At 44.7% G+C, this 23083-nt stretch overlaps 1 protein-coding gene across 1 annotated transcript in view; it reads right to left on the bottom strand.

The window, feature by feature from the left end:
• The window catches only part of Ranbp10 (RAN binding protein 10), a 59107-nt gene that overhangs the window by 13977 nt on the left and 22047 nt on the right, over positions 1–23083 (bottom strand). Inside the window, exons 3-5 of the mRNA XM_021632154.2 lie at positions 20855–20907; positions 4702–4869; positions 891–913 (exon numbers count right to left, since the gene is read on the bottom strand). Of these exons, the coding sequence (XP_021487829.2) occupies positions 891–913; positions 4702–4869; positions 20855–20907 (244 nt within the window). The remainder of the gene's footprint in view (positions 1–890; positions 914–4701; positions 4870–20854; positions 20908–23083) is intronic.

The following is a 23083-nucleotide window of genomic DNA, read 5'->3' as shown; positions in this document are numbered from 1 at the left end:
GACTACTTGAAAAGGGGCAGGGAGGAGATGAGGGAGGGTGGGATTGGGAGGGAATGAAGGAGGGGGTTACGGCTGGGATACAAAGTAAATAACCTGTGATTAATATAAAAAAAATAAAAATTAATAATGAAAAAATATTCAGAGGCCCCCCCAGCTCACAAATACACTTCCTGGGGGCACAGTGGGATACCCAGGATCCTAAAACAGCCACCAAAATCAGCAAAATACTCCTTTTCAGAACCAGCCAGGACACACAGACCCATGCCAGGCTCCAAGAATTTTGGGTGAAGGCTCTGCATGTGATAAAGCCTGTACCACTCAGTAAAGCAATAGGATAGAAAAGGTAGGAATGAATCCCAAACTAAACTAACAGGAAACTCTATCCCTTTCTAAGAAGAGAAAATCCTACAAAACTCATCTCCCAAGTTTCGGAGAACCCTGAATGGTAGCATTCTAGGTTTCCAGGGGATGCCGGCTTTCCTCAGGGGTGCTGTATAAGGACCAGATTCCTAAAAGTTCAGGAACAATCCCTATAGGCCACACCCCAGTCTACTGGCTAGAAGCCACAGGCATCTAATTCAGACCAGCCTGTGCCACGAAGTTACCCTCATTCCACCACCATCCCCTTAGCCCCACCCGCCACAACTGCCTTAGAAAATGCCACAAATTTCTGTCACCTGCTAAGAGACGTGGAGGAAGACCAGGCCTTGCTGCTGAAGAAAGAGGACGGCCAGCAGGTAACCCTTACTGGTACCCTCAAGCTGGCAGTACATCACACATCCCTGCTTGGGGAAAGGGCCAGACTCCACACCCTGCACTTGCAGGTACCATGACCCACCCACACAGCCCTCATTAGCCCAGGAGAAGGTAGACCCATCTGTAGTACTTACTGGGAGATCTGTGAAGGCTATACCTGTGAAGAGGAAAGAACAGTGATTAGTGATCAGATAGGAATGGCCTGTTGGTCTCTAGTACCTCTGTGAACTGAAGGAGCAGATGGTAGTCAAGCATGTACATGGGCCTGGTAGTTTTAGGCCTGGGCCTTCCTCTTGCTGGGTAATTTAACCAGAAGGGAAACCAGGACCTTAGGTAATTAATTGCCTATGAGTTTCTCACTTTCAAGGAACATCTATTAGAAAGAATTAAACCAAGTGATCTATCTTCTGAGGCTCTTCAAGCCTCTTGATCTAACATGTCTTTATGGAAACATACTGTGTGCTTTCATCCTTTATCATCTATTACCCGATTCATTCCTCATGTCAATTCCTTGGCACAGGCATCCTGCTCATTTTCCCATTTTCCAGACAAGGAAAGGAACACTCAGAGGGTAAAGGAGTGACCTCAGGTCACTGAGATGTCGGTAGTGGTGAGTCTGCACACATCCCTATCTGAGCCCAACACTCCAAGATGACGGATTTGTGCTGCTCATCTTTAGTCCTAAGTCCTCACAAGTTCCTTATTATCTAAGCTATGGCTGATAATGGCCTGTGCATCCCCCAAACCCTCCTGTCAGGAGAGGGGAATGCATCACTAGAGGCGTCAGATTTGAGCTGCAGTAAGGGCGGAGGTCATACAACTACGAACAGTCGAGTAGACCTGAGCAATATCTACAGGAGCAGGGCATCAGAATGTGAGGAGCCAAGGAGCCTCTTCCAAGGCCTCACAGACACCCCCCCTCGGTTCCCCCAATAAAATCTTCTATGATGTGGGAAGATTCTCCAAACATCTACCACTCTAACTCCATGAAATTTCATGATCTTAAAAATGCAAAGGGCAGGACTTATTTATATTTCACTAAGGTCTCAACAATACACTTGTGGACCAGATGGTAAAATATGGGCTTCAAGCTGACTTACTTAATTCCCGTCCCTACCCCCAGTAGTAGGGAGGGAAGTCAGGACCTTGACCAGGACAAGCAAGTGTTCTACCACTGACCTCTACCTCAAGCTCTTTTTTCTGATTTCAAAACATTCTTGTTAAGATGACCTTGATGGCCCTGCATCAAGAAATTGGAATTATAGTCTATGCTACTAGGCAGAGCTTAACTGATGTTTTGGGTGGGGTGGGGTGGGGAAGAGGATTAACCTATTTGCTGGCCTTTTTCTGTTTCTTTTGCCTTGTTTTGTGGTACTAAGGACTGAACTGAGGATCCTGAAGACAAGCAAGTGCTGTACCACTGGACTACATCTCCAGACTCACACAAGGGGTTCTTTTGTTTTGTTTCAAGACGGGGTTTCTCTGTGTAGAAACTGTCCTGAAACTCACTCTATATACCAGGCTGGCCTCAAACTCAAAAAAGAGATTTGCCTGCTTCTGTACCCAGAGTGCTGGGATTCAAGGTGTGCACCGCCACTGCCTGACCTACACACTGGGCAAGCTCAATTACAAATAGGACTCAAATCTTGGCCTTTTCCTCTTCTAATATACTGGGTATCTTTATTAAATGATACTTGTTTCTCAAACTTTGGGTTTACAGAAGCTTGAGATGAACAAATATCAAGAAATAAACAAGACCACAATTTTTTTTAAAAGATAGAAAAAATAGGCAATGTACTAACACGAACTTTAATCAAATGTATACAAGTCTTTACACAGGTTCCATAAAAAGCATTCACTAGACAGATGACCACAAAAAATAGCCTGAGGGGACCTGGCTAGCAAAGAGTTTGTGACCCTTTGGTGGTCCCAGCGCACACCCATAGGGTCCAAAGGAGACATTAAATATACAGGTACTATAGGTACAGCACAGTATTCTCCAAATCTTATGTTCCGACACAGAAATCATGCTGTAAGCAAGATGTGGACAAGCTAGAGGGATGTGAAAGGCAAGTACCGGAACGGGTAGGACTAAACCTGGCTGTAGACAGGCAGACAGAAGGATACATGACGAGTGAATACAACAGCCCTTGGGATTTTGGCACCAGGTATACCCAAAAAGGGAGAAAATGCCTAGAGTCAGAAAGCAGAATGAGGATCAAAGAACCTTAGGATCTTGCCAGTGGGACACCAGCAACTGCAACTAGGTGACAGTCAGTCTCAGGAGTTTCTCCAGATGTGCACCAGGGGAAGCTCTGCCTCTTGACTTCTTCTCTATTACCTACTTCCCTGTCCTTTCCTCATGCTCTGGGCTGTGGTGTACAAACTGCCCTACTGAAGAAAGCTGGCTTTTAGTTGCTCATGCCCAATCAACAGCAAACCTAACTCCCTTAAGGCTCTTGATTCTGCGCTAGCTCACCTCCTAGAAAAGCTACACAGGTTGTGGGAACAACAGCCAGATATATACTGCCCCAAAGCCAGGTAGAAGCAGGACACCCAGTTTCCATTCCTGCAAGTTTGGTAGCCTGGTTAGTAAGGTACTGTTGGGTCTTCTCCTTTCGAGAAGCAGGGTGTGGCTAGAGCAAAGACTTTTGCAAGGCAGGCAAGTCCAGCAGCTAAGGACCAAGTTGGACAGTTTGGCCATATACTAGTCAGTACCTGGTAGGACAAAGCACCAGAATAGTCAAAGTCCCTTTCTCTGAATTTTTTTCTTCTGTTTTAATTAATTGATTTTATTCTTGTGTATGTATGTACTCATGTGAATAGGGGCATACATATGCCACAGCACATGTGTGGAAGTCATAAGAAGTCACATCCCCATGCAACCATCTTGGGGTAGTTGCACAGCCCAGGGTGGCCTTTAACTCATAGAAACCATCTTGCCTCAGCTCCTGAATGATGGGATTTCAGGCATATGCCACATTTAACATGTTCTTTCTCTTTCTTCTCCCAACCCCCATTCTATTCTTATGGTGCTCTTAAAGACTGGCCTCAAGCTCATTATATAGCTGAGGATGGCCTTGAACTTCTGCTCTACCTGCCTCCACCTCTGCAGTGCTGGGATTACAGGCATTTACCACCATGTCCAGCTCAAGTTCCACTGTTAAATTTCTATACATGCACAGAACAGTTCCTTTCAAGGAACCCATCAAACCACAACTTTCCCACTGCTATACTCCTTCACTCCTCTTGCTTAATATCCCACTAGTCCCGCTCCTTCCTCACCTTTCCCTTCTCACAAGGTCACCCGTCCTATCTACCCTGCTGGACATCTATTCCCATCTCTCATTAACCTCAGGATACCTGCCTTTTCTCCTGGCCCTTTTTTTTCAGGCCATCCTCCCGTTTCTCTCTGGATTTTCATTTGTAACTCTGTCAACACTGCTATATGTTAACCATAAACAGGCCAGAGTCCTGTCCCTATCTGACTCCTTCCTGTCTGCTTACTTTCCCTAGCCTGGCAGCCCCCAGTGTTACTTTCAGTACCCCAACTATCAGAAGAACTGGCCAAAGTCTGGGCCAGATTATAGGCATGCAAATCCTAACTGCTGATAACTACACTCAGGACCCTCAAACTACTTCTCCATCAAGTACAACAGACAAGACAAGCCAGGTTCATGACCAGAATACGTACTGCTGCACCCTCAGTAACCATCCTGGGCTTATACAATAAATGCTGCTAAAGGAACAGGTTAACAACAGGCATGCACACCTGTTGCCTTCCAGTCATCTGAAAGGGTTCCTATGGCTGGAAATGACTGCAGTTCCCCAAAGCTGTGCAGATGCTCCGTGAGACTACTGTCACTTCAAGGCCTGCCCTTGAGTCTTTCATCAACCAGAAGCAGCCTCATGGGCCAGACCCTCCAAGGTCTCCTATGCACCTACCAAGGCTGTGGCCATTCTTGGTGTAGAAGCAGGTGCCATTGATGAGGTTGACACAACAGCCGATCACATCCCCTGTGGTGAATGTGGGACCGTAAGGCTGGCCAGTCCCGGAGGAACAGAAGGAATGCCCATCATCGCCATGGTAACCATAGGAATGTTTGTCCCAACCTGTGAGGAAGATAGCAGCAATAGCTGAAAATAAGTACTTGATAGAGGCTCTGAAAATCTTAGTTGTACTCCCCAGACTCTTTGCCTACCTTAGCCAGGCACTCAGGAGTATGACCTTTCACAGAGATGCCTAGTTACACACACTCTCTGATAGTGAGTCCACCAGATCATCACCCATGAGGAGCTAAGGCAGAAACCAAAACCTGGGACTCTCCAGAAGACAAATGAAAAAGAGGAAGCCTTATGATGGGATAGGCTAGAACTTATGAGTTCTATACTGGTGGGTTGTCACAGTGTTTTTGTTTTCCCGACAGATCTCATGAAGTCCACAACAGCCTCAAACTCACTATGGAGCTGAGGCTGATCTTGAACTTCTGATCTCTCCTGAGTGCTAGGATTCCAGGAGACTACCAACATGATCAGCTGTTAAAAATATGTGTATGTGCCAGGCGTGGTGGCATACTCCTTTAATCTCAGAGGCAGATGGATCTCTATTAGTTTGAGGATACCCTGGTCTACAAAGTGAGTCCAGGCTGGCCAGGACTACAAAGAGAAACCCTGTCTTGAAAAGGGGGAAGGGGGGAGAGGGATCATGTGTTTTAACTGGGAAATAACATATTCTTTTCTTTTTGATAGCACTAGGGATTGAACCAAGGGTCTTAGGAATGCTAGGCAGGCACTCTATCATTCGTCTGTACTAATTCTTCTTATACATTTCGTTTTAAGACAGGGTCTAATCTGCCTACAGCCTCTTGAGTCACAGGAATTACAGGTGTGCTCTACCACACCTGACAAAATCCTTCCTTTGTATTTTTTTCTTTTTGTGTGATGGGAGATTGAATACAGGGTCTCACTTGTACTAAGCATAATATACTGATGATATTCCTAGCTCCTCTTCCATCTCAGCAGTACAATTCAAATTAACGTTAACAAAAGTCTATATAGGGCTGTGTCACCACCAAGTCAACAGGAAGTTGTCAAGTGTGGTGGTGCATGCCTTTAATCCCAGCAGACAGGTAGCTGGACCTCTTGTGATTTCTAGGTCTGCATGGTCTACTTTAAGAGTTAGCCAGTGTTGACTACACAGTGAAAAAATATCAGTGGGGCTGGAGAGATGAGTCAGTGGTTAAGAACACTTGTTGTTCTTGCAGAGGACCCAGGTTTGGTTCCCAGCACCCACAAAACAGTTCACAATAGCTATAATCAAGTTCCAGGGGATTTGATTTCCTCTTCTGGCCTACTCAGGCACTGCACATACATGATACACAATCACATGTAGGCAAACACTCATATTCTAAAATAAAAATAAATAAAATTTAAAGCCCAGAATGCTATCTGTTTTCTCAGGAATAGCAGCTGTAATAATAGGTGGTTCATAGCTATATGAGACCTTCCTTTCTGGAAAGGACAAGGTACCATTCCCTTTGTCAATGAATAATTAATAAAAGCCTACTCCTAGGAGTTTGCAAAGGAGGATATGGAGCATGGAAGGAGTAGAGAAGACAGCATGTAAGTAAACAAGCAAGCAAGATATACCTGGTAGAGACTAGAAATGGCCCAGTGGTTATGAGCACTGGCTACTCTTCCAGAGTACCTGGGTTCAATTTCCAGCACCCACATGGCAGCTCATAACTGCCATGTAACTCCAGTTCCAGGAGAGCCAAGGCCCTCTTCTGGCCTCTGTGGGTACTGCATGCCTGGGTGCATTGACACTAAATATTCAAGCAAACACTCATACACATTTGACCAGAGTTGTCAAGAGGGTAAGAAAGAAAGACATTTGGGTGAAGGGACTATAGTCAGCTCATCGGAGAATCTATCTTCCACAGTAGCTAGGAGGATAGCAATCCTCAAAATTCCTTTTAGCCACTATTCTAACCTCATAGAGAGAGTCAGTTTAGAAGCCTAAAACTAATAAGTAGAGAGCAGAGGCAAGAGATACAAAGAGCCCTGAGGAACATCTAGGTACCTGAGACCTGGCACCTGTTTGCCTTTCCAGAGGGCAGTAGACAAAGCTGGTCAGAGAAAGGTTCTCTTCCTTAAGGCAATCAAAGTTCTTGCATTGCTAAGAACCCTAATTCAAGCATCCTTCTGCCCATACTTCTGAACATCTGGTTCATGTAGGTGCTCAAGGAATGTTTATTAGGCCTGAGGACACGTGATGGGCGTCTGTCTGGCACATATGAAGCTCCACATATAGAGACGGACAATGAAGTTACTTTTGCACTTTGGAAAGAGACTTACAGCCGGGTGGTAGAACTGACTCTGCCCCAGCAAATAGCTTCCTTCCTCTGGCTCTCCATTCCTCATCTATGAAACAAGGCAGAGGGTGTAATATCCCTAGTAGCTTAAGAGCCATCTATGGTGTTAAGACCCCCTTTCCTATTTAGGGGACCAACAGCCATGCCTGAGTAAGCTCCCTACTACCCAGCACCCTCTCCTTAAAAATAGTACACTCTTCCTGACTCGTGCTCTAAAGCTAACAGCAAACACACTCATCCTTCTCTGGATGAGCCTGGTATAAAGTCGGGCATGTATAGGATAATGAGATTTGCCATTCCCACTATAAGACCACAGACATGAAAGTCAGTGGTAGACTGTCTGCCTAGCATGCTTGAAAGCCTTCTGGGTTTGATGCCCAGCACTACAAGACAAGACAAAACAAGGACTAGAGGCAGCTGCTTCGAAGGACAGCAGGACACAAGGGTCATAAGAGGACAGGTGGGACCTGCTGTTTGGGTCAATCCCATTCAGTTAGCTCTGGTTCAGAAAGATGGCTGGGGCTGTTTAAATGGGGACAACACTCTAACAGGATGTTGTCACTATTCCTCTTTCTCCAAATAAATCAGGTATTGCTATTCTCAACAAAAATTGATCACACAGGAACCCTAACAGAAAAGCCAATGGCAAGGTGCTCTGCCACAATCAAGTACCAACCAGATGCCAGGAAACCAAAGGGAAGGCAAACTACATTCATCCCAGGAGGCTCTGCGTGTACAGTTTAGGAACCTTAGTACCACCCACTTCCCCTGACTCATCATCAAAATAGGAAAACCCAACACATAAATACAGGGTGGCTGAGGAAATGGCTCATTGTCTTGGCATCCCCATATACCATGATATGTCACAGACGTAAGGGACTCTGTGTGTGGAGTGCCAGGACTCCATCATGATTGCTCTGGGAGCCCAGCCACAACACTGCCATCCACCAGGACGCATCTAGGGCTTCATTCCCAAAGGAATAAGGAGTGGAAAAGACTCTACTGCCAAACCACATCATCAGTATATTGGGTCAAAACTCTGGAAGAGGGCCTAGGCTGTGGCTGTCCACGAGGTTCCTACAAAACGCTGTCCATACAAAGCAGCCAGCCCATGCCTTCCCCACAAAGCTAGCCTGAGTATTTGCCCACATTCCACTTAATAGTGGACTTTGGGTAAGAGGACTGGGGTAAGAGGGCTTGATCTTGTTTTACTTCAGTTGGGGTCTCACTGTATTGCCCCAGCTGATCTCAAACTCACAGGTTCAAATGCTCTGACTGACTCAGCATTTGAATCTGAACCCCAATGCCTTCACTCAGTTCCTGGTTCTCTCAGCTTAATTTCCTTCAGGGATGGCATGATTCAATGAGACTGTGCATGAGGTACCAGCCAAAGATTATTTCTAGTAAGGGTCTTCTCTCTCACTATCTTGACACCAGCTTAGTAACCACACTTAGGTGCTTTGTACTTCTACTTCCCTTTTGCCCTGCATTGGCAAGCAGGGTCAGCACCCACCTCTCTCAACAAACAGCTTGAAGGGTTCACTATGATTCCAGCAGAAGACCCAGGCCTACTCTCATCTTGGTTGTCCACAGGCCCTAGAGCACATGTATATTCAAGAGCCATGTCCCGTGGCTCTCAGAGTTGCACCTCAGGGCCTGTTGTAGAGGGGAATGTGCTGGGCTGGCCAGCCAATGGCTTTTCTAAGCCTGAGGTCCTGAGGCTACTATGAAGAGAGCCAAGTGCAATGTGGAACAATCAGTGTCAGGGCTGCCCCACAAGGGTGGTCACCTATGTTAAGACATCCCATTCAGAAGACCAGCAGACATGCTTTCTCTCTAACCCCAACTATCTTTTAAAAACTGACAGGACCACAGATCAACAATGGATAACAGGAAAGCAGAAGAGGTGGTTTGTTTATTTGTTTGGTTGTTGTTTTGGTTGTATGTGTGTGTGTTTCCATTCAGTAGATGCTATGAGGTAACCAGTACACTCCCATCACAGCACTCTGCAGCCCCACCACTCCCTGGTCATTAATCTGAATTTTGGGAATCTTGGGCCATGGCAACCCCCTATAACCTCTGGTAGCTGTAGGCAGAAAAGGAAACAGTGGCCCATGAGCAGTCTTCACGATGACTCTGCATAGAAACTATATTAAAGAAGGAAAGAAAACAAACTCCACAGGTAGCTAATGACACTGGGTAAAGTACACCTTCCACAGGCTCCTGGGTCCTCCACTGACACAGGACCTAGGTGTCAATTTGAATCCATGGGTAAGACAAGAGAGGACAGAGCCAGTACCTGCACATAAAGGGGCTTTCTAGGGCTGGAGAGATGGCTCAGCAAGTAAGAGAACACTGGCTCCTCTAACAGAGGACTCAGTCTAATTCCCAGCACACACATGGTGACTCACAACCTTCTGCAGCTCTAGTTCTGATACATTCTCTGGCCTTCACGGACACTGCATGCACATAGCACAGACATTCATGCAGGCAAAACACCCGAGCATATCTAGGGATCCCAGACCCTGCCCTTCCTGCTAGTTCTCCAAGCAAGGGTGGGGCAGCAAGCAGCCACACTCACCTGCCAGGAGGTCATCCAGCCTTGCCTGTGAGTCATTTAGCCCATGGTTCCAACACTCGTATTTTGGAACCACACCTGTTTTCTTGGTTTCATGCTTAAGGAGGCCAAAGAACACCTTGCAAAAGATAAACAAAACTTCCACATCTTCCAACAGAAACTTCTGACAGTGCAAATCAAGCCCCTCCCATGTGCTCTCAAGAAACTGAATAGCACAGCTTCATGAAGAAGGCCTTCCTGTCATCGTCTACACCAGTCAGTCCCCACAGTGCCACCCCTCTGCCCCACCACCCGGAAGGCAGAGATGCTTCACTGAGCCAGTAACCTGCAGGACATTAGAAGCATCAACATTCTGACCATGTGCTCAGCCATCTTCCAGAAGGCTACTCCTGCTAGCACAGTCTATACTCTAACACAGAACACAAACCCCTTGAGAGAAAGTGCAGGCTGCCCTGCTCTCCCCACCCCTCTATTGCCTCTTTATTATGTAGTCCTGGCTGTTCTAGAACTCACTACATAGAACAGGGTGGCCTTGAGCTCACAGAGATCCAACTGCCTGTGCCTCATAAGTGTTGAGATTAAATGTGTGGGCCACCATTGCTAGTATTTATTTTAAAATGATGCCACGCATACAACAGATATTATACGGAAGAGATTTATTGGATGGAGGTGGAGAGATAGAGAGGGAAAGGAAAGAGAGAAACATGGTTGCCCCCCCCCCAGGAAAGAAAGTGAGGCAGAGAAAGCAAGAGAGGAAAGTAAGTGAGGAGGTTAGAGAGAGACAAAGTGGCAGGTTGGTCCTATTATAGCTTGTGCAGGCACACTGAATTGTGCCTGCCACACACCTGGTGGGCGACACATGATGACATCATAGGTTACTAGGCAACTGAGAAGCAGGCTGCTTAAATGCTAACAACCATGCCCAGCTTCAAAAGTGCAGTTTCAGTAAGAGCTAACTCCAATCTATATGCAGACATTCACAGAACTTTAAACGCACTGGTGCTCCCCTTTTCAGGTAGAAAGATTTACCTTTTCCAACAACAGCTATACATGTGCACCCCTTTGTCGTGTCAGGCAGAACTCTTAGTATTTTCTACAAATAAACTCATTCAAAAGGATGCAGTGCTACACACCTGCAATCCTAGTACCTGGGGTACTAAGGCAGGAAGATTCTAAGAGTCTGAGGTTACCTTGGGGTATATTGTGAGATCCTATTTTAGACCCTCCCTGCAAAAGAATTAGTCCCTATATCTTATAACCACCACCTAGATATATATGCTAACATCGCTTTCATTTTACAGAGGAAGAAACTAAAGAACCAAGCAGTTAAGTAATCATTCTAGGTAACAAAGCTGAGAGAATGTAAATGCAGACATGGCTCCCCAGCCCATGGCCTTAGCCACTGAGCCATGCAGTTTCACAAGTCAACCACACAGTCTTCAAGATTTTCCAGGCTGACTAGATGTCTCAGCAAGTAAAGGTGCCTGCTACCAAACCTGGTATCTTGAGTTGGATCCCTCCAACTCAAAGGGTAGAAGAGAACTGAGCACTGCAAGTTATCCAATGACCTCCACACATACACAAATGAACACACAAACACAATCAATCACTTAATGTAAGAGCTGTCTTTCTTACATGACCAAATGTGAGCCAGCTTTTGACTCAATGACACTGAACCCTGTAAGTACAATGTAGAGCCTATTACAATCAGTGCTGCAGAGCTTAGGGCCCTGGGGTAGGCTGAGCTCCAAACCAAAGCTCATCCAAGCTGAAGGCCAGCCTCAAGCCAACAAGACCTGATACAAAACTGGTTCCAAAACCACAGATGACTTACTGAATTTCATCATGTTGAGGCAAAGTACAGCAAAATACAAGAACAATTTCAACCCAAAGCCATTAAGCAAAGCCCTGTACACACTCTGGGTAAATCATGATTAAAAGATCATAGTGGCACACACCTTTGATGCCAGCACTCAAGAGGCAGAGGCAGGTGGATCTCTGTGAACCCAAGGCCAGACTGGTCCACAGAGTGAGTTCCATGACAGCCAGGGCTACACAGTATGACTCTGTCAAAAAAAATAAAATAAAATAAAACACAATCCCAAGTCTGAAAGAGTTCACAACCCAATTAAGATATGATAAATGTTGAGTCATACAAGGTATGATGACAAATGTCATCAGAGAGATGGTCAGAGCTAACGGGACCAAGCAAGACTGCACTAGGGATCAAAAGGAAGAACATTCTCAGGGCAAAAATCAATGTCTGCCAGTGGCAGAGTGTGGGATGTCAGCAGCATGTCTAAGGTGCCTCACAGCCATGAGGGTATGTAGTATGGCAGAGAGAAGTATTTGAAGAAGAGGAAGAGAAAGACTGCCCTTTCAGCAGAGGAATCGGAGGCCCAACGCAGTCAGGGGCACAACGTACACGGTAGAAAGCAGAAGGAGGCCCAAGATGAAGAAACCAATAAGGAGGTCATGGACACAGAAAGGACAGAAGAGAGAAAGCAATAGAAGCATGGGAGGAGATTAGCAGAGAGCCTGCAGGTCACTCTAGGAGTACATTTGAGGGCTGGGACTCTGGCTGTCAGCAGAGGCAGGAAGCACTTGAGGACCTGGGCTTTGCAAGAAAACTTCCATTTAGAGCACGCAGGTTCACTTTCTGCCCAGCCTTAAGAAAAGAACTGAGAGCTGGGCATGATAGCATATACCTTTAGTCCCAGAGCTAAGGAGGAAGAGGCAGGTGGAGCGCTGTGTGTTCAGGCCAGGTTGGTATATAAAGCAAGTACAGGACAACCAAAGGCTACACAGAGAAACCCTGTTTCGAAAAACAAAACAACAAAACAAAACAAAAAAGAAAAGAACTGAGGTTTCTAGAAGGATGATTTGCTGAAATGTAGAGTATAGTTAGTGCAATGGTCTGAATTCTCCTGGCTAGGGGGTTCCCTGGTTGCCCTCTCATTGCCCTTTCAGAGACTGGCCAAGCCCAACCAACTACTCACAGGCCACAGAAGTCCTCTTAAGGAAGACCAATACTGTTCCCACCACCTCTATAGGCCTTTACTCAGCTGCCACACATTATAAGACAGCAGATCAAAGGGACCAGAGAAGTGAGGAGTCCAGGGTGGATGAGAAAAGAGGTGATCTTCTGTCAGCCTAATACCAGTTCTGGCTGGTTTCACTCAGCTAGATCAGGGCCATAAGAAAATGATGTCCAGCCTGGAGTGGTGGCACATGCCTTTAATCCCAGCACTCTGAGAGGCAGAGGCAGGTGGATCTCTGTGAGTTCAAAGCCAGCCTAGTCTACAAATCCAGTCCAGGACAGCCAGGGCTACACAGAAAAACCTTGTCTTGAAAAACAAAACAACAACAACAACAAAAAAAAAAAAAAAAAAAAAAGAAAGAAAGAAAGAAAGAAAGAAAAGAAAATGATGTCCATCCACACCTATAACACTCCCTCAGGGCTCAGAAGAGGCAGTATCAGGGGCCAAGAGCCAAGTATTTCTCAGTAGCAGCAGCTAGATCAGGCCTGGGGTCCCAAGTAAACATCTTCTCTCTGACTGATCTGACAAGAGCTGTTTAACTGATGTTCCCAAGTTGTTTCTAATGTCACTGAAATTCAGCATCAAATCAGCCATTATTTTATTAATAAAAGCACTACTTGGGAGGCAGAGGCAACTGGAGCTCTGTGAGTTCAAGGCCAGCCTGGTCTACAAAGCAAGTCCAGGACAACACACAGAAATCTTGTTTCAAGAAAGAAAGAAAGAAAGAAAAAAAAAAAAGAGTAAGTATCACAGATATCAGGCAGTCTCAAAACTCACAATACACCCAAGATAACCCTGAATTTCTGATCGTCCTTTCTCTACCTCCCAGAGTACTGGATTATAGGTACACATTACTACATCCAATGTACAAGTTTCTGCAGTGCTGAGGAGTCAAACTTTTACATGCTGGGCAAACACATACTGGACCAACTAACTGAGTTACATCCCCAGACTTACTTGGAAGATTTTTTTAAAGCAGTGGTCAGCAATTTTCTGGAAATTCATTAACAGCTTGCAGTCTAGCCGTCAACTACTCTAAGAGACTAAGTCTTGCTCAATCACCTCCCAAAGAGCTAGTCATTCCCATCTTCTCATCAATCTTGTCCAGGTTACTTCATGAATTTCTGGACCACTGAGACAGGTTCTACTGGTCTCCTTGTACCTGCTGCTGTCCTTCCAACCTGTACTCAAAACACACAAAATAATCCATATTCCTTACCGAACCATGTCAACCATACAGCCCAGTTCCACTGACCTGCAGCCATTCCCTTACAACTCAGCTCCTTCGCACCATTGGGATCTTTATTCTACCCACAACTTTCTTCCCCACCTGATCTTCCCTTACCACTTGTCATCTGACCACTCCTGGCCTGACTCCTCCTCATCCTTTACCTTCCAGTCTAAATGCCCCTGCCTCAGGAAGGCCTGATTCTAGTATACTTTCATCATACCCTAAGGAGTCCCTTCAAAGCACTTACCAAATATAAGCTGCCCAACCCAAGGTTCTCAACTACATGCTTCTTACCTACAGGGCAAGTTTCACAGGGGCAGAGACTGTCAGTTTACCTCAGGGATAGACTCAATGCCTGTCACAAAGTATCTATACAATGCATTATAGGGGACTCGTGTGTTATGATGAATGAGACAGCCCCTGTAAAGCACCCAGCACAGACAGAGGCTAAAACACAAGGACACTTGATTATCTAACAGCCTCATGAGCAAAGTGCCTGTGTGCGTGTGCGTGCGTGTGTGTGGGGGGTGGTGGTGGTGGTAATGGGGGTGTCAAGAAAAATTTTGTTTACTTGATGCTGTGATGGGACCAGAACAGCTTTCCAAGCTTCCCATGGAAAGAATTGCTTGGCAATACTCAGAAGTTTCACAGCAGAAGGAGCCATGATAGAGTTCCAATGCTATTCTTCACAGCCAAAGCCTGGTCTAGAGAAGACAGACCTCCAAGGAGATGCTGGGACCTGCCCTAACAAGTCTCCCTGCAGCACTGGAAAGTCTACCCTGCAGGGCTAATCCCTGGGGCCTCCTCGGCCCAGGATCAAGGGTGATCCTTTTCATTCTAGTGGCCTCTTTCAGGATTAAAGAGTATTGCCTGCCACCACTTATAAATGCTGAAGCAGCAGCTTGAACTGGGCCCCACCCAGCAATTCCAGGCAAACTGCCAGGACATGAGGGAGGGAGGACACTTCACTCCCACAGCCAGCCCGAGTGCTCAATGCATCCCTCATACCACAGTTCTCGTCCTTACTAAAGATTTTTCTTTTGTTTGTCTAAAACAGGGATTCACTTATGTAGCTCAAGCTGGCTTCGAACTCAGAGAGATCCACCTACCTCTGCTGGAGTAAATGCAAGAGCCATCATGCCTGGCTATTTGTTTTTCATTTGAAGAACCTTTTACTATATAGCCTAAGCTGGCTGAGAACTCACAAGCCTCCTGCCTCAGGTTCCTGACAGATGTGTGCCAGGACATCCAACCCTGGATGAATGAGTTCTTGTACTTTCCTGTGACTCCCAACTCATATCTGGATATCCATGGCTCCCCAAAAAGGAGTGACTAAGCCCCACTTCCTAGTCCTCCCTCTGTTTTGAGCATAATCCATATACACATCTCCACATGACCTACAAACAAAAGCACACAAGGCCCTTAACACATATTGGGGGCAAACCTCACACTCACAAACCCAATATGCTTTCATGTCTCACCCAGTCAAACAGCCTTCAAAACAAAACAAAAACACTTTCTCTAAAACTTACACTCTCATAAGCATTTGTTTGTTTGTTTGTTTGTTTGTTTTGCTTCTGTGTGTATGGTGTATTTGAGGAAGGGGTGCAGGTACTCGTTACTGTGGGGGTGCCTGCATGCAGGTGTATACACATGTGGCACAGTGAACAGGGTCCACATGATGTCTTCCCTCAGTCATGGAACTTCATCTTTTATATTTTGAGACATGGTCTCTGACTGAGCCTTAAGTTCATAGACTCAGCTAGGCTGGCTGGTTTGTGAGCTTCAGGTATCTGCCTGTTTATATACACACAGGCTAGAACACTGGGGTTACATGTGTGTGCTACCACACCTAGCTTTTATGTCGGTTCTGAAGATCCAAACTCAGATCTTCAAGCTCGTGCACAGGCCTTTTACCAACTGAGCCATATCCCTTCCCACGTAAGTTTTTCTAAACTCACAAATATAAAGTAATCTATGTAGGCTGGGTAATATAGGTCAGTAGTCGAGGGTTTGCAAGTTCAAGACCCTTGGTTCAATTCCCATCACTACCCCAGAAAGAAAAAGTAATGAGCTCTGTGAACTTGAGGCCAGCTTGGTCTACAGAGCAAGTCCAGGATAGCCAGGGCTACACAGAGAAACTCTGCCTTGAAAAAACAAACAGAGAGAGAGAGAGAGAGAGAGAGAGAGAGAGAGAGAGAGAGTAATCTGTATACACAGCCATCAATATAAGAAACCTCTCCCAATGACCTAGCAGGCATCTTTTCAATTATGAAAGATATAGTCAGTTATCTCAATATACACACATTTAAAACTAACTGCTGGGCTGGAGAGATGGTTCAGAGGTTAAGAACACTGGCTGTTCTTCCAAAGGTCCTGAGTTCAATTCCCAGCAACCACATGGTGGCTCACAACCATCTGTAATTAGATGTGATGCCCTCTTCAGACCTGTAGACATATGTACAGGCAGAATACTGTGTAAAAAAAATAAGTAAATCTTAAACAAAACAAAGCAAACTGCCTCCTTTAGGGGATGGGCAGTGCTAGGGACCAAACCCACAACACCATTACTGAGCTACATCCTCTGGCCCATTCCACTTAGGACTAAATGTTTCTCTCAGAGTGAGAAAAGAGTCTTCTTGTAAACCATAATCTACCACTTCCTACTGCTCCAACACACTGAGTCCATAAACTTCTTACTGCCAAGAGCTTCAATTCTTCTGGTCCACTTTCCTCTAGGTAGAGTGAGGGTGAATTAATATGTTAATATCTTACCTATACAGAGCAATACTAGCCCCCCCCCCCCAGCTGCTTACTGAAGAAAGAAGGCGGAGGAGGAAGAAGAGGAGGAGGAAGAAGAGGGAGAGACTACTATCACCATGCCCTTAGAAGGATTACAAATCCTCTTTCAATTGGCCCATTCTGACTATCCCCAGGAAACCATGCCCCCCCCCCCCGAAAATTTATGTGCTCAAAGGCCTAGGCCTTACTATGCCCTGCTAGGCCACCTGGAGAAGTCCTCACTCTCAAGACAGCATTCACTACCTCTAAGCCCTCACTCCCCTCCACTAAACAGGCCTGCAGCTGAGTGTGGTGGCACAGGCCTGTAATCCCAGCACTCGGGGAGGCAGAGGCAGGCAGATCACACTGAGTTCAAGGCCAGCCTGGTCTACAAAGTGACAGCCAAGGCTACACAGAGAATGAGACAAAACCATTAAGTAACCATGAATAGCCTGGCTAAGACACTATTTGTTTTACACTATAATCCCAGCACTCAAAAAACTCAACAGGCTAAGGTAGGCAGATGTCTATTTTGAAACAGTTTGGGATACATAGTGAGACCCGATTTCAAAACAAAACAAAACAAAAAAACAGCAGTAACAACAATTACAATAAATAAATAAAATTTAAAAAGAAAAGTTGTATGTCATTTCTCACTTGGAAAACTTAATTTTCAGTGAAGTTAAGGTTTGCTAAAACGTGGATTTTTTTTTTTTTGTATGTGTTATGAATATAAAATGTCAGTACAGCATTTTGGAACAGTTAATTAAAATCTTGTAGGTAGGGCTTGCTAGTAATGTTCCAAACTGATCTAGCCCAAAACCGGGTGTGTTGGTATAGGCTCATAATGGCAAAGGCCTGTAATCCCAGCTCTCAGAAAAGGAGAATCAGAGTTCAAAGTTGAGGCCAGCTTAGTATATATGAGACCCTGCCTTCCTGTCCTGTGCAACCCCCAAAAAGGTCTATTACAGTTAAATATAAAAACTCTGACATCCTCACTATATTAAAACATTAGCACTGGTCCCTAAATAACAGAAGAAAACCAAGCAGTTTTCACAGAGATGTTTCTAAGGCTGGTCAAAACAGCAAACCCTGCTAGATAGGCAGCAGAGCAGGAAGACATTTGCCTAACATGTGCAAAGTCCTGGGTTCAATACCCAACAGGATACAAATTTTAATTTTAATTTAAAGAAAAATAGCCAGGCACTGTGTGGCAAGCCTGCAATACCAAAACTGATAGAGGAAGGTAAGAAGACTGTGAGTTCAAGGCCAGCCTGAGCTATATGGAAAGACCATGTCTCAAAACAAACTCCTTCACATAAATAATGTCCAATAAGGAAAAAAGGTTTGTAGGTATGTGCATGCAAACAAAATGGTTTGACTGGGTCCATTGCTGGTGAACAAACATAGAAAACAATAACATATCTACCAGCTCTATATATGCACTGATTTCAAAGGGATATTTGAGTGGAGCATAGTCGCCCTGAATCCTAGCACTTGGAAGACAGAGGTGGGCAGACCTCTGTGTGCTCAAGGACAGCATAGTGTCCAAGACAGGAAGAGAAACATAATAAAAAGACCTTGTCTCAAAACAAAAACAAGATAAATAAATATAAAACATTCAAAAAGCCCCCTCTGAGCCCATGTGGACCAATGAAGCATTGGCCTACAAACAACGACAGCCCCAACAGCTGGCCAACAGGCTTGAAGATATATTCTCTCTCAGACATCTCCTCTCAGGGTAATGACACTCTCAAAATCTGGACCCAGCCATGGCTGTTACCAGTCAACTCCCATCAATCACATATCCAGACAACCCAATTAGTCTTCAAGGGCCACTTGGAAACCAAAAGCAGCTGGCAAGAAGATTTGCCTTGCTCTCATACTTCACCCTGCCTCCCTGTCAAAACACCTGCGATGAATTTCAGGCCTTACTGTTAATAAATGATCATGCTTTCGTTTTAGAATGTGTGTGTCTGAAACACACACATACACTCTCCCCAGCACACACAGACCAATCCCAGAAAAGTTGAAAGCACACTCTTGTATTCTAACCTTCCAAATCCAGCAGTCACTGAGCAATCCCACCGTCATTCCTAAGGGACCCTCCACATTCTATCCACTTATCTGTCTTATGCTAGATCTGCCCAGACATTTGGCTAGGTTTGCATCCTAGGAAAGTCAAGAGAGTCCATCCTTCCCAGAGAGTCCTACCTAAAGTCATCGACTCTTATTTCCACCTATGAAATTATCAGGCAGAGTTAAGATGACATGGGAAGAAACCCTCAAAAGAAGCTAGCAGTGAGAGTGAAAATGCAGTCAGCAAGCAGGGCCTGTTAGTGCCCAGCTACGATCCCAACACTTGGGAAGCAGAGGTAGGAAAAATCTCAAATTTGAGGCCAGCTTGAGCTATACAACAAGACTCTGTTGTCAAAAACAAAATCTCTTTTCTTCACTCCAAAACAGTACAAAAGTTCAAAGGTCTCACTGAAAGCAAGAAACAGATCTGTGTAAGAGAACTAAAAAAATACAAAGAGGCTACACCTAACTTACACATTTTGATTAACAATGAAAGACAGTTTTCTTTCAATCACATCAAAGCAAAAAGACAAGAAGAAAAAAGCCAAATTCCTGACAATTAGTTGAATCCAGAGCAAGGCTAGATTGCATTTGAAATCAGTCCATTATAGACAAATCTGTGGTGAAGATTAAAATTATTGCGAAGGGGCACTGAAATGTTACTCCCTCTTTTAAAGAGCCAGCTGTCTTCTGCGTCACAGGCACAAAGGACTCCAAGGCAAAACCACCAGAACATTGCCTGCCTTCATGATGGCATCAGGGCAGCTCATATCATGTCACCTCTGCCACTTAAGACAAACATGGACCTAACACCATACCTGGAAATCTATTTGCTCTTAGGGTAGGTATCTGTCTCCTCAGCTAGGACTGGGAATGAACAGTGGGGCTTTAAACAACTTGGAAGTATGCTGGATTGGAAGAGTAAGACCAGATGCAGAACCTGTAACATTCCACTAATCTGAGGCTGCTGTGTACCCACAGCTATAAATTCAAGTATCTTTTTTTTTTTTCAATTTATTTTGCATAGATATGAGTATTCCATCTGCATGTACAACTACACACCAGAAGAGGGGATCAGATCCCAGTATAGATGGTTGTGAGACACTATGTGGTTGCTGGGAATTGAACTCAGGACCTCCAGAAGAGCAGATTTAACCACTGAGCCATCTTTCCAGCCCCCAAATTCAGATCTCTTAACCATCTCTCTTATTTATTCAGAATTCACCTCAACCAGGTTCCACGTGGGAAGCCACTTAAAGACTTTGATCTTTAACATGGTGAAGTAACAAGCAACACAGGAGCCAGGCTTGGCAGTGCATGCCTCCCGGCACATGCCTAAATCCCAGACTGGCCATGACCAATGGGATTGACGATTACTGAGGCGTAGCCCCAACAGGAGTAAGTTCAGGTCACTTCATTTTACCAGTAAACAGTTCAAATTCCATGAGTGACAATCACTTGTCAATTAATTTTTTAAAGATTTTCTTTTATGCCGGACAGTGATGGCACACACCTTTAATTCCAGCACTTGGGAGACAGAAGCAGGTGGATCTTTGAGTTTGAGGTCAGCGTGGTCTACAGAGTGAGTTTCAGAACAGCCAGGGCTACACAGAAAAACCATGTCTTGGAAAAAAAAAAAAAAGAAAAGAAGATTTTATGATTTTTTTGTTGTAATTGTGTTTGTCTGAAGTGTGGGTTTTGCACTGGAGTGCAGGGGTCCAAGGAGGCAGTTGTGAGCAACCTGACATGAGTGCTACAAAGTGAACTCGGAAGTCCTCTGGAAAAGCAGGAAGCACTCCTAACTACCAGGCCTTCTCTGCAGCCTCCATTAGTTAATTCTTGAAATGGAAGATGTCCTAACTCAAATACCATCATTTGGAATTCTCCAATGACATGGCTTGACTTCCTACAAACAAGGAGCCAACCTCCCACCCCACCCCCATTACCGCCATTACTGCTCTAACAGATCAGGAAAGATGAGAGCAGAGCAATGTTTTCTTAAACAGTGACTCACCAGGCAGTCTATTCATGTTGACGCCTTGAGCTGAGAGTCCAATTCCCATGTACCTTAAAAAAAGCAAACAGGGGAAGGAATGAGAACAAAGCAGACCCGAATATGTGTATGAAGAAGCCATGATGAAACTCATTACTTTGTATGCTAGCTAAAAATTAATTATATTTCCCTTCTCAAACAGTTCTTGGTAAATAGAAAAATGAGAAAACAATGCCTACAGACTTTTTAAAAACACTACTGGCTCTCAGAACCGTCACTTTTGTTTAATAATTTATTTAATTTTATTTTATGTGCATTAGTGTGAAGGTGTCAGATCCCTTGGAATTGGGGGGCATAGACAATTGTGAGTTGCAATGTGGGTGCTGGGAATTGAACCCGGGTCCTTTGGAAGAACAGACAGTGCTCTTAACACTGAGCCATTTCTCCAGCCCCCAGAACTGTCACTTTTGATTTCTTTCATCTATCAACTAGACCCCACCCTTTAACAACCTGTGGTCTTTCTTTCTTTCTTACTGTTGTTTGTTTGGTTTGTTTTGTTTTGAGACAGGGTCTTTCTATGTAGCTCTGGCTATCCTGTAACTCATTATGTAGACCAAGCTGGCCTCAAGCTCTGTCTGCTTCTGCCACCCCAGTGTTGGGATTAAAGGTATACACCACCATGCCTGGTTTCTATGCAGACCAGGCTGGCCTTGAACTCACAGGGATCTGCCTGCCTCTGCCTCCCAGAATCCTGGTATTACAGGCGTGGCCTTCTGATTTCTAATGGAAGCAACTTAATATCTTTGCAATTAAAGAAAGAAAAGAGCTCTTAAGATGACTCAGCAGGTAAAGGAACTTGCCACCAAGTCTGAAACCTGAATTCCACCTCCGGGACCCACCCATACAGTGGACAGAAAACACTGACCCTCTGACTTCCAGATCTGTCTGTGAAATACTTATGTATACACAAACACACAAAATAAACAAATACGTACAATTAAAATTTTTTCTTTAAGAAAAATAAGACATAGTACATGTTGAGGTACATTGTATGAAGGTATGTCTCTGTATATTCAATGGTTAACTGCTAAACAGCAAAGAGCTAAGTACCAGCTTGGATCTTGTTATTGTTATTGTTTTGTTTTTCAAGACAGGGTTTTTCTATATAGTCCTGGCTTTCCTGGAACTCACAGATATCCACCTGCCTCTGTCTCCCAAGTACTGTGATTAAAGGTGTGTGCCACCACCACTCAGTGGTATTGATATTTCTGTGACCCATCAGTCTTATTTTTTGTAAATATTTATCTTCACTTGTCTATTGGTTGTCATAAAGACCTGGTGGCCAATATCTGGTCAGGAAGTAGGAAGTGAAACTTCCAGGAGAGAGAGGGACTCCGGGAGAAGAAAGCATAGGAAGATTTGCCCCCCAAACATGGAGGTGACCGGATGGATGAGAGCAGAGGAAAGAGGAAGAGCTTGCCATAAGGTGGGATATGTGACAGCATTAGGCGGGTTAAACTAGAAAGGTAGTTGAGAATCTGCCCTAGCTAAAAGGACTAAGCTTTAAAATATTAAAAAGCCTCTGTGCCATTATTTATACCAATGGCAGGTCCCAGAAAGTCCCATATGACCATGATTAATTGGTGAAGTGTACTGAAATCATGGCCTCCAGTCCTCTGGCTTTCTAATTCCAACTAGCACAGGAGAAGTACCTAAGAACTAGGAAATGAGTGGCAAAGCAATACAAGGTCAAACTTACTCTCTAGTAAGGAGCACTAGGCTGAAAAAGTATAGCCAGACTGTGTCTATTCTGGATCTACAAGAATCCTGTTCCTCTCAGGATTCTCAAAACATATATGCACTGCCCCTCCCTGTGCATTTATGGCTAACCACCTAGATCACACAAAGCAGGGAGCTGGTTTGAGCTTCTAAAACCATCCCCCATATACACATACCCCAGATATTGAAGTAAAGTATGCAAGACAAGGTGGGGCCCTTCCTGTGGCAACTTCCAAAGAAGTCTTAGTGGCTCTTGTAAGAAGAGGTATGCCAAAAAAGGAAATCTCTTTTCAGTCTAAGTGTTTGTGGTATATAAGGAAATGGGTAACTCAAGAACTTAAAAATAAAAGAATCAAGTCATCATCTTTTAAGAGTAAAAAAGTGAAGCCAATATAAAACACCTGATTCTAAGCACATATAAGCATCAACTAACAGGCAGCTAAGGTGTTCAGAATACTTAAAACATCCAAA

This window comes from Meriones unguiculatus, chromosome 10 (genome assembly GCF_030254825.1).
Source record: "Meriones unguiculatus strain TT.TT164.6M chromosome 10, Bangor_MerUng_6.1, whole genome shotgun sequence".
NCBI lineage: Eukaryota > Metazoa > Chordata > Mammalia > Rodentia > Muridae > Meriones > Meriones unguiculatus.
Note: the sequence above shows the minus strand (reverse complement) of the source record. Positions and strands in the feature narration are given on the sequence as shown.